This window comes from Zonotrichia leucophrys, chromosome 4 (genome assembly GCF_028769735.1).
Source record: "Zonotrichia leucophrys gambelii isolate GWCS_2022_RI chromosome 4, RI_Zleu_2.0, whole genome shotgun sequence".
In the NCBI taxonomy this organism is placed as follows: domain Eukaryota; kingdom Metazoa; phylum Chordata; class Aves; order Passeriformes; family Passerellidae; genus Zonotrichia; species Zonotrichia leucophrys.
The window spans coordinates 29,167,449-29,181,534 of NC_088173.1; the positions used below are offsets into that span (position 1 = coordinate 29,167,449).

General features: G+C 40.3%; 1 protein-coding gene across 1 annotated transcript in view; it reads left to right on the forward strand.

The window, feature by feature from the left end:
* Positions 1 to 417: 417 nt before the first annotated feature.
* ENPEP (glutamyl aminopeptidase) overlaps positions 418 to 14,086 on the forward strand; it is a 35,921-nt gene continuing 22,252 nt past the window's right edge. The window contains exons 1-4 of the mRNA XM_064712303.1: positions 418 to 1,104; positions 5,939 to 6,080; positions 8,903 to 9,034; positions 13,140 to 13,260. Coding sequence (XP_064568373.1) covers positions 428 to 1,104; positions 5,939 to 6,080; positions 8,903 to 9,034; positions 13,140 to 13,260 — 1,072 coding nt within the window. The 5' untranslated portion in view covers positions 418 to 427. The remainder of the gene's footprint in view (positions 1,105 to 5,938; positions 6,081 to 8,902; positions 9,035 to 13,139; positions 13,261 to 14,086) is intronic.

The following is a 14,086-nucleotide window of genomic DNA, read 5'->3' on the forward strand; positions in this document are numbered from 1 at the left end:
GTTTGCCTCCATCTGCAAACTCTTTCTGAAAGCTGCTGACAGAGCTTTGGCATCTGATCATCTCCTGACTGCTGATTAACATAGCACTGTTTTATATTTAACTCAGGCCAGAACAGGAGGGGCTGGGGGTGGGGTTGTGCTGCTTATAAGGGGAGCACGGCAGAAACAATGTTCTTCTGTGTCAGTTCCCTCCGTCTCCCAGCCCAGCTGCGCTTTGATCATTCACATTTCCTCCAAACGCATGTTGTCTTTAATTAATTGAGTGTCTTGTGGAGAGCGAGGTGAGGGAGACAGGCAGAGAACAGCTATAGCTACACAATTAAAATACAAACCAAGGCTGCTGAGTTTACTGAATGCAAGTGCTGAAGTGACTAATAAGCTTTTTTGTGGTTAATGTTTTGCTCTGAGAACAGATCTAGGAGCAGAGATGGAGGGCATGGATTTTGAGGATGAGAAGTCCAAGAGGTACTGCATGAAGAAAAAGCATGTGGCTATCATCTGTGGAGTCGTGGTTGTTGTAGGACTTGCTGTGGGGCTTGGTGTGGGATTGAGCAGACCTAAAGCTTCAGAGGCAACAGAGCAACAACCAACACCAGATCAGACGACAACAACTACAACAACGACAACAACAACATCAACGACAACAACAACAACAACGGAACAGCCTCCTCCCCCAGTGGATTTGGGTCCCTGTCCTTCCAAGAATGATGACACTGGAGACTGGACAGAGTTTAGGCTGCCCACTTATGTCAAGCCTGTCCACTATGATCTGGAAATCAAGCCTGAAATGGAGAAAGACACTTACAGTGGGACAGTCAGTATATCTATAGTTTTGGAAAAACCAACCAGCTCCCTGTGGCTTCACCTGCGAGACACCAAGGTTACAGAAATACCCACACTCCGGAAATCCTCAGGACAGCAGATTGCTCTGAATGACTGCTTTGAGTACAAGCCACAAGAATACATTGTGATGAAGGCAGCAGCAGAGCTCCCTGTTACTGGTGAAAATGATCCCTATGTGCTCACGCTGAAGTTTCAAGGCTGGCTGAATGGTTCGCTGGTTGGGTTTTATAGGACCACCTATACTGAGAATGGACAGATCAAGTAAAGCAGTTTTATTTATTAAGCTTTCTTCTCTATTTTTACTTGCTCAGGCCTGCTGTATTCCTGTTTCAGCTTTTCAGTCTTGTCTCTCACCAACTTACTGACATTTCTGGGCTGTTCTTTAGTTTTCTCATTCCCCTAAGGAGGATGCTGTATTCAAAGCCCTTTGGCTTCTGACTAGTGAATGTGGGCTGGAGAGATGAGGGGTTTGTTATAATTAATATTCTGAAAAACCTTTTCAAACTCTACTGGTCCAAGCTTACCTTTGAACTGAACGGCTCCCTCAAGGAGCTGAAGGGATCAAGGCCTGTTTTTATCTCTCTAGTACAATAAATAGCATACAACTATCACCATTCTCTCCTGTTATCCCCAAGGTAACAGTTTTGGTGTAAAATGTTCTTCTGATAGTTTTCCTGATAGCATATCTCCTTGATGCTGTAAGCCTGAGGAATATTCAAACCCAAACTTCCCTGTCTCTCTTGCAGCTGGTTTAAATTATATGTAGGAAAGCCTAAACAATTAGGATCACCTTTTACTCTTTTTTTGGTGCTCCATCTCTTTCTTGTGAATATATCAACAGTTATTGAATGATTACAAAGTCTCTACCAGTTCAGCTAACCCATTCCACTTACCAGGTTTGTACTGCTTCAAGGTGGAAGCTTGAAAAAGCCATTGCCCTCTGCTCAAAGGCTGCTCTTCACAGTTAATGTATGAAGAGGACAGTTACCTATTTTCTGATATTTACATTTCTGAAGTGATAAATCACTTCAGAAATGTAAATATCAGAAAATAGGTAACTGTCCTTTACAGCTGGTAGATAAACTTGGCTAGACATTTACGAGGCCCTGTAGCAGGAACATGGAGACAAACACTGACGTGTTCATGGCATTTCTTTGCCCTCCTGGGACAATGGTGTCGTGAGTGAGAGTCTTGTCAGCTCCATTCAGCCACTGACAGGAGTACCAGCAGTGACAGGCACCAGCAGCAGCGGATCCAAGAGTAGAGGATAAAGCAAGCACTGATTTTTTCCCGTGGAGAAGTCATGCAGGGAACAGCTTGAACACCAGACAGCTCTTTTCCTCTCGTTTCCTCCATATATGACCTCAGCATTGCTCTGATTTAAAAGGTGCTTTGGTTTCATACTTTGAGCATCTGACATCTCCACAGCAGTTTTAAAGTGCAAAGTCCTAGAATCCTTCTATGTTGAGGTGTGTTACTTTTCACTGGTGAAGTATATCTAGATATTAAATGTATAGCCCCAGGTCTGTCACAACCCCAGAACAGGAGGACCAGAACACAGGTCTTCTGAGTTGCAGAGCAGGAGAGGTGAGTGCCTGTCCCTCAAATCCAGACAGTACAGGTAGACAAGGGCCAAGCATCTGATACCAGGAAGAAAGGAGAACTCTAAAACTAAAGAAAGTATAAAATGTGAGCTCACTTTGACTGTTCCTACTTCTTGAATTGAATGCTGGAAACTACAATTGCAAGGATGATGCTAGCCAGCAGTCTGAAAACTCAATGCAAAAAGGAGCTTGTGGGTGTGAGTGTGTTAGGTTTGAGAAGGGCTTTAGTAAGAACAAGTGAAAAGTAAATTCTGAAATATTTTTCATGTGATTGACTTTGGGCAGATTGCAGAGGTGATGTACATGATAGTGGTAAGTATAGCTTTGAAAGTAAGGCAACCAACAGCCAAGTTGTTGCTATGCAGCAGAGGGTAGGGGATAGGATGGGGTAAGGAAGGACAGTGAGGGAAGGGTTTTATTACTTATTAAAAATGCATTTTCTCCCAGCTTTCTACTTAAAAACAATGCTGACTGGAATGAGCATTTTTATTTTGCCTTTGCCTGAGGTACATACCACTCTTGGAAAATTTCAACTCAAGTAGTTCTGTTGTTGTCATGTTGCAAGTAAATACAAATCAGATCAGGTAACAGCAATGATCAAACAAGTCTGTTAATAGTGGATGTTAAAGAGAAGGGGGCTGAGGCGAGAAGGAGATCCAATATATAATTAACCAACTCTATTATCCCTTCTGTGCAGTGTTAGAAGCAGCAGCACCTTTAGAGAGACTTAATAACACTGAAAGTCAGCTTCTAGGGCTGACCTGTTCCCCAGATGTTTATCTGTGAAGGCAAAGGTTTGCCAAGCATTGCTATAAGGCCTTTGGTTTACAAACTGGGCACGTGTCCAGGCTCTGCTGTTGCTTAGATTCAAATATCCAAATAGATTCAATAATCTATGTTGCTTAGATTCCTTGAGGGGCTTAGGGAGAAGAGCACCTCATTTGGGGATCCTGTTCAGACAGATCATACAATCCCCATCAGGAAAAAGGTGCTTTTGGATATGCCTTGAAGCAGATTGTGAGATACCTTGGAATTGTGACTATTTAAATTGATGTGCACCTGCAGATAGGGAACAGGAAAGCAGAAACTTTGGAAATGTAGATTTTGGACATAGACTTGCCTAGATGCTTCTGTGGGTTCCCAAATCTAGCTGTAAGCACTTAAGTCCTTTGGTAAAACTGTTCCTCTGTCTGCTCATTTCATTTCCCCATTGATGCAAAAGGAATAGCACTCCTCCCTACTTTGCATGATGCACTGAGCATAATTACAACACTTGTGCTGTTTTCAGATCTTATGGAGAGGAGCAAAAGAAGAGTCCTTGGTTAGTGTACTGGGTTTTTCAGGTCATTAGCTTCTCTCAATGAATGTGCTAAAGCCCCCTTGTATTAAAAATAATACAAACATGTCACAGCAGCTGGCTTTGCTTTTGCACTACTATTAGAGACAAGGTATGGCTTCCTGGTTTTAGGAATTCCCTCGGTTTTCTGTGAGAGAACAAGAGGCTCGCCCCTGTCTAACAGGGATGTATTTAGGATTTTATTCAATAGACAAGGGAAGAATTTTCTTCTGTTTACAAAAGTAAAACTTCTGATTTTCTTACTGAAGCAGAAAGTTTTCTCAGAAGTAGGAATGAGTTGGAATTTTAAGGAAGACTAGGAGAAAGATGCTTTAATTAGTTCAGGGAGGAAGGAAGTTGTTTGACACTAATGACTTGTACTTCGGAGGGAGGGGAAGGAAAACTCCTCATGGTTCTAAATGCATCACTGTTTTATTTTGAGAACAGCTGGATGCAGTCTCAGCCAGATCTTCACTTCTTATTATTATGATGTTTACAACTGTCGACTCTAGTTCATATTTAAAGGTCTGGACATCAAGAGCAGAAGCCACCAAGCAGTGAAGAAAATCTTATCTAAAAACTACATTATGTTGTTTGAAAGTGAATTACAACATTTCATGTTTCTATGGCCACTTCTGTGCATGCCATAGTCAGGTTTTCTCATCATCTAACCCATAGGAATGGTAGTGCTGAAGTTTTTCACTCCTAATGTCTGTCTGCCTCTGCAAACATATGAGGATAGATGGATTATCACCTTATAAATCAACAGATGTATCACAGTGTTATCAGTCTGTAGGAACAAGACATAAATGTGTCAAAATATATAGCCAAGTTTTAACCAATAGCTGTGAAGCATTGCCCTGGAGGCTTGGAGTTAACTTAATTGTGAAATAGCTCTCAAATACTATGAAAAGTAGAGAGTGACAGCAAAGAATGCACCAAGCAAAAGAAACTCTGTTGAGTCTGAAATGATGTTAAAGTGAATGTTCATTATGCTTTCTGCCCATGAACCTTTGAGCTACTGTTCCAAGGAACATGAATGGAGAGAGCCCAGACATATTACCTCTGTCAGGTTTGTAAATGACCCTTGCTGCTACAAGTTCCTAATGACCAGTTTAGTATTTAACCATCACAGGGAAATGCCAAGGGCAACAGAAACCTTGAAAAATTGGTTGTCAAGTGAGCTTGTAGGATTGCTGCAATCTGTAATTTATGATGTACACTTTTAATTACTTTTTGGAAAGAAAAACTACCTTAATATAGTTGGAGCAGCTGTAGAAGTGCTGTCAGAAAATGCTCAACATTCCAGATTAATTGAAGGAGCATCTGTGATCCCTTTCACCATCAATCACTGGAGAATATGCTCTGCCCCTGGTGTGGGTCATTAATGGGGGAGCCCAATGTCACTGGGAGAAGCAAGCACAATATGAACGCTCACAACATTCACCTTATGTTTTTACATGACCCCTATTGTCTAGCTCCTCCAGCTGGTTGTGCATAACTGAGATGACTTTCTGACCCCCCCAAAACAGCTTGCATAGCATCAGTTATGTACTAGGATGTTCACCTGAACTTTCCATGCTTTCTCCAGCAGTTTCACTAATGGAGTCAGGGGAGCATAGGAGCAGAGGAGGAAACTGAATGTGGTAAATGCAGGAAAAGAAACACACAAACAGGATGAGATTTATTGGCATTTGCACAGTTTCAAGGTGTTGCTTCAGGAGATGTTCAAGACCCTAATCCCAAGATATGCTGTAGTGGGTAAACAAGTCTTGGAGTAACTTATTCCTTTTAGGTGATATCATCAGTTCTTTATTTTAGGTGATAAATCAATGGTAAAGCTCAGCAGGAGGGAGAGCAAAGTTTTCACTATGCATGAGAGGTCATGCCTCTCTTATTGCCTGGCTCCTAAAAATATTTGATGATAAGCAATTTGCATTAGCTTTTGCTCTGAAACCTTGAAGATGTTGATGACAGACAGATGTGGATGTCAGCTCCTGCATTTTTGATGTCACCTGCTTTTATGAATGGATAAATATGCACAAATATATGTAGTTGGATTTCATTTGTGAAATCATTAAAAAAATGCCTAGAAATTGCGGACAAGATTTCAAAGCCATATAATGAAGCCTTGCCAATGTGTTGTTTGTTTCAGGAGCATTGCAGCTACTGATCATGAGCCAACAGATGCGCGGAAATCATTTCCCTGCTTTGACGAGCCAAACAAAAAGGCAACCTACACCATATCCATCATCCATCCAGATGTGTACCAAGCACTTTCAAACATGCCAGTAGAGGTAAGTATTTCCCAACTGCTGCCTAAGTGCAGCAGTTCCGTAGAGACACTGAAAGGTAATGTGGGTCGCCAGGTTCTGGCATGTTCACAGACTCTACCACTCAGGCACTGGAAAACTCACGCTTAATAGACATTCCATGAACAGAACTGGTTGGCTGGTTAGGACTCAAAGTGGTCCATCAGCACACAACATGGCAGCACAGAGTCAAATCCAAAGCAAAAATGGAACACCTATTCTGTTGTTATCCAGCTGACCCTCAGCTGGATATTCTAGGTGAGCATCCCCTGCTGACTATAAGTAGATATTGGCAGGTTCTTCTGTCAAACTGGGTAGGCTCAGAGAATGAGTACTCTGCAAGACAGCTGCTTCCCACATGGAAAGTCTAAAATAATCACTAAAACTGCATAATGGTCCAGAACAAGGGTCTGCTGATCACAATATAATGGCGAAGAATCCTGCTAGCCAGAAAGACTAGGATTATTCTTTTTAATAATGAGGATCTGAAACCGCATCTGTCAGCTCACGGGTGTGGATATTTGTCATTCCACCATGTCTATAATTTCCTAAATAATCCATTTCTAGACCTACTGTCAAATTCCAAATTTTGCATGAAATTCAATGGCATCATTTATCTACCTCTGGGCCTTCTGGAAGAAGGCTGAATGGCTTTCAGATGAGAGGGTTTCTACTGAATGGTCAACTGAATGTGTAGTCTATTGTATAATTTCTACTAACAAGTTCTGAAGTGGGAGATAAAGTGCCAAGTTAAAAAAAAAAAAAAGAAAAGAGCTTCCAGCCTCCAGACTGTTGGCATTTGCATTTTTTCCAATCACTCCCCCACCCAGAAAACAAAGGTCTGCTTTTATTTAGAGTGCCCCAAACTTATTCTCTTAGCAATGCAGCTGAGATATCTATTACCAGGCTCATACAGATGCATCCATACCCTTTGCACATTTAAAGCTCTGACCCATTGTTATTAAAAATATTTCTGTGATACCTAGAAGACCACCAGGCACTTTGATGAACAACACATGAAAGGAGATTGCTGTGCCTTTCCTCAGATAAGTGAGAATATGAGCAAGGAAGTAAGGTGATAACACCATATGTTATCAAGATTTATTGTGTTTTGAGATTTACTTTACACCTTGACATGTGGACCTTGTCTCTGTTATGGATCTACAATAATAAGTGTGCAAAGGGCTAACTACTGCTTCTTAATTGATTTGCTAAAAAAAAAAAAAAAAAAAACTGATAAGAAAATGTAGATTATGCTGAATTCATACTGAGGTTTGACTAAGGGATTATAGCAAGGCACTTTTTTCATCTGGTCAAGGTCAGTACCTCTGGTCTTAGTAGTGGAAGAACTTTGGGAAAGATCTTTTCCACAGATGGAAATGTAAGAGTTTGTAAAGGCAAGACATGTTGTATGTTACTTGTCCTGTAATTTTGGGGGTGTGGAGCTTTATAACCAGCATGGCAAAATCAGATCAGCAAAATCAGAATCTTGTACATTTCATTTGCATTTTTCACTATAATTTCTTCAAATTTTTTTCCACTAAAGCCCTGACTTTGTTGAAATCACAGAAGATATCAAAATAGAGTAAAATGGGTAAAATAATGGAAAATTAGATTGTGAATACCTTTTTGAAAAGGGGTTATGAATATGTCTGTGAATATGGGGTTTTGTTCATGGAGTCATATTACATGTAATATTAATTGTCTGTGCTTTATTTATATTGTGTTTATAACAAACAAATCTCATGAACCACTGTATCTCTAGAAGGCTAACATCTTTTATATGTTTTTGGCTTTTGTTCTATTATATAGTCATCCAGTCAGAAGCACAAAAATTTTCAGACTATAGCAGAAAAGGAATAAAAGAAATATATGTTTAGAATAGAATCATAGAATAAGCTGAGTTGAAAGAGATCCATCAAGATCATCAAATCCAACTCCTGGCCCTGTACAGGACACCCCAAGAGTGGCACCATGTCCCTAAGAGCATTGTTCAAATGCCTCTGGAACTTTGTCAGGTTTGATGTTGTGGCAACTTTCCTGGGGACCCTGTTCCAGTTTTCACCCTCTGGGTGAAAAACCTTTTCCTAAAATCAAACCTAAACCTCCCCTGGCTCAACTTCATGCCATTTCCTTGAGTTCTGTCACTGGTCATGGGAAAGAAGAGATCAGTGTCTACCCCTTCCTATTGAGTATTTTCAGCAAACTTAGAGGAAATACAATCTAAGAAAATCAGGAAATTTTAAAATTGATTTGGTAAATAAAAACTATGATCAGCATTAAATTTTATGTGTATTTAGGCAACCCACCTAATAACCTAACCCACCATTCATTTATATTCGAATTACTTCAGGATGGATTCATTAGACTGGTCTATATCCCAGGTAGCATCCTTGCATCATAACTTAAATACGTGATGCATATATTAAGAGAGGGGAGAATTCAGTCTCTTCCCTTCTCTGACCAAAGTGATGTTATTGTATGCAACTATTGCAAGAACAAAACACAGCATACACCAGAAAACTCCTGTTGGCAAAATTTCTGCTCATGTGAATGATTTCAAATCCCTGATGAAAATTAAAGCAAAGTAAACCTCTTTAGTGCCAAAAAAGCAAAGTACCATTTCATGTATTGCAGAAGAAAAATACTTTGTCTGTTCTCATGCCTTCAGTAATGAAATGCCAGAAGAGGTAGACCTGGAGAGGTAATTTGTTGCTCCTATCCAGTTGCAGTCTTCATACAAATGTACTCTTATGCATGTGTTTGCAATTTCAAAAATCAATTTGATTATTTTTGCATTTCTGCAGCAAACTGTACCAGTTGGTGATGGCTGGAATCGAACAACTTTTAAGAAGTCAGTCCCCATGAGCACTTACTTGGTATGCTTTGCAGTGCACCAGTTTACCTGGGTAGAGAGGACATCAGCAAGTGGAAAACCTGTAAGTCCTTCTGCAGCTTGAATGTGGCTCAGGTGACAGATGTGCCTTCATTTGCATTTTTTCTTTAAAATCTCTTTTTATACAAACAAGGACATGTTTTTCCTTTTCCTGTAGCTTATTTTATGCAGCCTATTTTATCAGATTATGTGTTCACAGTGGTCCCTCTGACCTGGACTACATACAGTGTTTTGTAGTCCTTCCCTGTCTCCCATCTTTGTGAGATCCCAGTTACTGCCTCCCATATGAGCACACAGGTGAGGAAGGAACACTCTCTCCAACTCATCCCTGACTTGCCTGAAGGAATGTACAAGTTAGGGGGTACAGGAGACTCCCAGGCCATGAATACAAATACTTTATAATTTTCTGTGAGTTAAAATTGCATTTGATATTATTACAGCTGTTGAGACATAGGACTACAGTGCTATGTGCCATTATGTACTGGCTTGCTTTATTTTACCACAGTGGCAACAGGCAATGTGCCACAGTGCCACAGTGGCAATTGGGCAATGTAAGTTCTGTAAAAAAAAGTATAGAAGTGATAGTGTCTGCCTAAACAGGTGGATATTTGGTTGATCCCCTAATGAAGCAAATAGGTTTGAATCTGAACCTATTAAATTAAAATAGCTCCTTCATTTAGATGCTGTAGGCAGGCCAATCCATTTCTTGCTTAGATTCAAATCTCCTGAAGGTGTAGCTGATCAGGCATAAAGAGATCACATGACATTGCATTGAATCACAAACTGAAATCCAAAATACAACTTGCCCCTCAGCAGAAACTCCTCATTTAGCCTAAACCCAGTTTGGGATACTCAGCCTGCTGTTAATTGTTTATTGGTTTAGATCTTGTTCTCATCTGATACAGAGAGTGATCCCTAGAGCTGTATGCCCCTGCTTCTTCCCCTTCCTTTCCTGTTATGTAACACAGGGTCTTGTTATTCACATGAGCTGGCAGTGGTTTCCTCAGTTTCTGGAGAAAATGTCACAAATGGACAGGGAATCTAGAATAAAACCCCAGTCATTCTACTGTTCCATGAGCAAGTTAGCTCTTCCTTAGTGGCTTTAACCAAAAAAGATCATCAAATCATTCCCTACTGGAAGCTGTTTGCTGATGTTAAAATCTGTTCCGTAGAAATCTCCAAAGTTCTGATTCAGCTCTGAGCTCTTAGCTCAGAAAGACTTCCTGTCACAGGACTGTGCTGAGGCCTCCCTCTGTGCCCCTGCTAGCGTCATGCTGTATGCTTATATTCTTACTTGACAAATAACTGAAGCTAAATTACACAGACAAGCAAATGGAGCCTGGTTTGAGATACAGACAAAATATTCTTAGTTCTCTGCTGTTTGACTAAGTTATTCACAGGAGCACATTTTTAGGCCACCCAGTCACACAGTTTTGTTAACCAACTGCTCTTCAGCATAGCTGGTCCGGTCATTATCAGGGACAGCACCTTGACTACTCGGTCTCACTAGATATACTCTATAGCTCTGTTCCTTTAAAAATAAATTTTTTTCTAGATTTTTGTGCAGAATATAGTGCAGTAGGGAAAAAAAGTACTGAAGAAGTGTGTAACACTGTTTTCTACATGCAGAAGTTAAACATTTACTACTTGTCCATGCCATGCTCCAGAATATGGCCCTGAGGTCACTGCTTTTTTTTTTCCCCCAAGCAAAACAGTACAGCCCACAATGTTCCTGACTGGTTGTAGCTTTTCTAAATGGAAGGGAGTGTTCACTGAAACAGGGTAATTAAAGTGCATGTGTGTAGATGCAAGGGTATTCGTGTCAGTACAGGGGTTGCCTGAAGAAACATCTTCTAATTTAGGCCTATGTTACTACATATTTTATTAATGTCATTCACTAAACAATGTCTGAGGACTTGCCTGCACTAGAAAACTTGGGGTTTAAGTGAGGTTAAAATAATAACTTTCTTTTCTCTTAACATGGACATAGTTTTACAAATATAAAATACATGTGGAAGATCAATCACTAAAAATTATCTTTTCCCCAGGAAACCCAGACTATCTTTAGGGTTTCTAATCATATATATAGAAAGTTATTCTTAAAACCTTTCCAAGGCTTCCTGTCCAAGAACTTTGAAGCCCAGCTGAACAAAGGTATTTAGATTCACCAACCCCTGAAAAGAACATTCCATAGTTTGCTGTGTAAATTTCTAACAATAAATCTCTCATTCAACAGAAAGTATCCACTTGATCCATAAATTACTTTCATAAACAACAGCAAGAGCATACAGCTCACATGACACAGTAAATTATTTAAAAACTCTGCCGTTCACTCTGAAAGCCCTAATGAAGACATTAATGAAATGAGTGGTGGGAAATGTGCCCACAGCTGGAAACAATGCTCCTGAACTGATTACCTGTCAGGTACTAAATGTCTGGTTTGGAAAAATCACAGAGGAGATTATACAAATGAAATCCAAAGTCAGTTCTAGTGCAGGCTGAATGTTTTGGAAACCATTAATATGGATCAGCTAGGGGACTGAAGACTACTAAATTGGGTAAAGAGCTTACAGAAGTGGAAATTGCAGATAGTAATTGCAAACTGACCCAGGGGGAAATCCCCTGGCTGGAATGTATTCCTGATTGAATTTCATAAGCTTTTTTTTCGTTTTGTTTTAGTTTTGTTTGGGGTTTTTTTTTCTAGTTTTTTGGGGTTTTTTTTGTTTTCTTTTGTTTTTGTTCCAGCTTTATTTCTGAACACTTTCCCATCCTCCCCTCTCATTGGAGGAAGTGTAATTTATAGTATTGAAATCAATGTGTTTTCAGGCTCCAGAAGAGTTCCTGGAATAGACCAGCTTCTTTGCTCAGCTTGGCCCCTAAATCCCTGGCTGTAAGACAGCGCTGAAAGGGTAAACAAGCCACACCAGTGCAGCAGATGAATGTGTCCCATTCATAAGAGTCATGGAGCTGGCAAAATGAGATAGATCAGTTTTCCTAAAACCAGAAACTTCACTGCATATTGAAATATCTCATCCACACTGGAGATCTTCAGGGGTGGGGAAGAGAGAACAGACTACATACAGCTCCAACAGGTTTTAAGACAGAGAGACTGAGGGAAAGATCCCCAAAAGGCTCCTGTAATTCTGAACTCAAATTTTGCCTTCACAATGTGAAGATAACTTCTCAAAAGGTTTTTTCCAGTTACAAGCCTCCTCATAATGGGCATGGGTGCCATAAAGATTCTAGTTCTCCAGAGCTTGTTTCCTACTCCTTGACAGCCATAGCCAAATGGGTACCAGGCACCAGGTTTCAGGGATAGAAAGGACAATATTCAACACATCATTTTTTGCATTCGTGTATACAGGAGGAGCACAGAAATGGTCACTCATCACACCAAACATGCCAGGGCTACCAAACATGCCAGTTTTCCCAGAGTCCCTGGTCATAAAAGAGAGAACTGATTTTTGTTTATGATTTCCTGGGGTGCAGCAGCCCAGAAGGCACCAAAGCTGTGGCTATGTGGCCCAAGGTCCTTCTCAAACAGCTACTCAACCTGCATGGGACAGCATGTCTGGTCACAGATCTAGTAAATGCATGGTCGTCAGTGGGTTGAGGTCTTCAGACACGCAAGCACAAGAGGAAACCATGATGACAGTACACAGGAAAGGTACAAAGAAGGTGAATAAAATAAGGTGCTATAGGCTTCTGACACATTTCAATAGAGATGTGCTCCTGAAGATTGATCTGATGGGATCAGTCAAGATCTGTGAACCGCTCAGAACAAGTGGATCTCCTTTGTGCTTGCCCAGGTTTCCTCCTTGGAACACCAGGCTGTGGAGAAGTAGGGGCTAGTATGTAACCAGGCCCTGCTTGAAGCTTGGCCACTGTGAGCTTCTGGACATGGGTCTTGCCAGTTTTAAAATTCAGACAGACAGTGGAAAATGTGCACATACTCGCTTGGTATCTTTTATGTACACACTTGAAAACCTTTGTTGAATAAATGTGATAGGGAACAGAATTCAATGTTCAGACCATTCTCAGAGAAAACCTGCAGTGTTTTTGATATGTATGCTCAATGCCTTTTCAGTGTTAGACACCTGATTCCTCTTAACTGAAAACTTTTCTAATTGTCTCTCTGTATTTTACAGCTGAGAGTTTACGCCCAGCCACAGCAAATACACACGGCAGAATATGCAGCAAATGTAACAAAAACTGTATTCGACTTCTTTGAAGAGTACTTTAATTTGAACTACTCTCTTCCAAAACTGGGTAACTATGAACATTTATATTTTTTATTTCGTTAGTTCAGTGTCATGATTATGTTGCTCCTACAGATCTCTGTGCTTTGGTAGAAAACAGCATGAAAGCATTTGGTTGCTAACTGCTGATATTTTGTCAGGATCTTTTAAAACTGTACCAATGTAGTTCAAGATGTTTCTAAATGTCATGATGGATGAGTTGGTCTCAGTCACTGTTTTATTGCCAGTTCTCACAGTTCAGTTTACTGAACTGAAAACTGGTGCTGGCATGTTTATTTTAAAGCATCTTGTGGAAAATCAAGGCAAGCATTGGTGTCATCAGCAAAGGACAATCATGAGTTAAAACAGAGCCAGAAGTTTCAGAAAAATATGTACCACTTCCATATGAACTTCTGGACAAAAGTCAGCAGTGACATAAGTGAAGATGTAAACTGCCAGAGAGTATGTCATATTATTTATTAACCTTAGTGCAAAGTGGGTGTGTATCCATGTCTTAGAAAGATGAATGTAGTCCAGCATCTAATTTGTAGTTTCTACTGCTGGGCTAAATAAAGATCTGGGACTAAATAAGAGCAGGCACGCTCTCAAATTTTGCCCATGGTTACAAAATAAGCAAAGAGAAGTTAGCCAGCATCCTTTAGCTTGAGATATTTGGAGTCTGCATCTGATTCACGCAGTTTAACATGCACAATAATCAAGCTAGGAAGGCAATCAGTGTTTTGGAAATTCTTCCTCCTAAGACCTTCAAAGATGTAATTCAGTTAGTTCATGAACTTAAAAGGATGGAAAAATACTAGCTGCAAACAATATGGGGGGGGAGTCCCCAAAACTTTGAA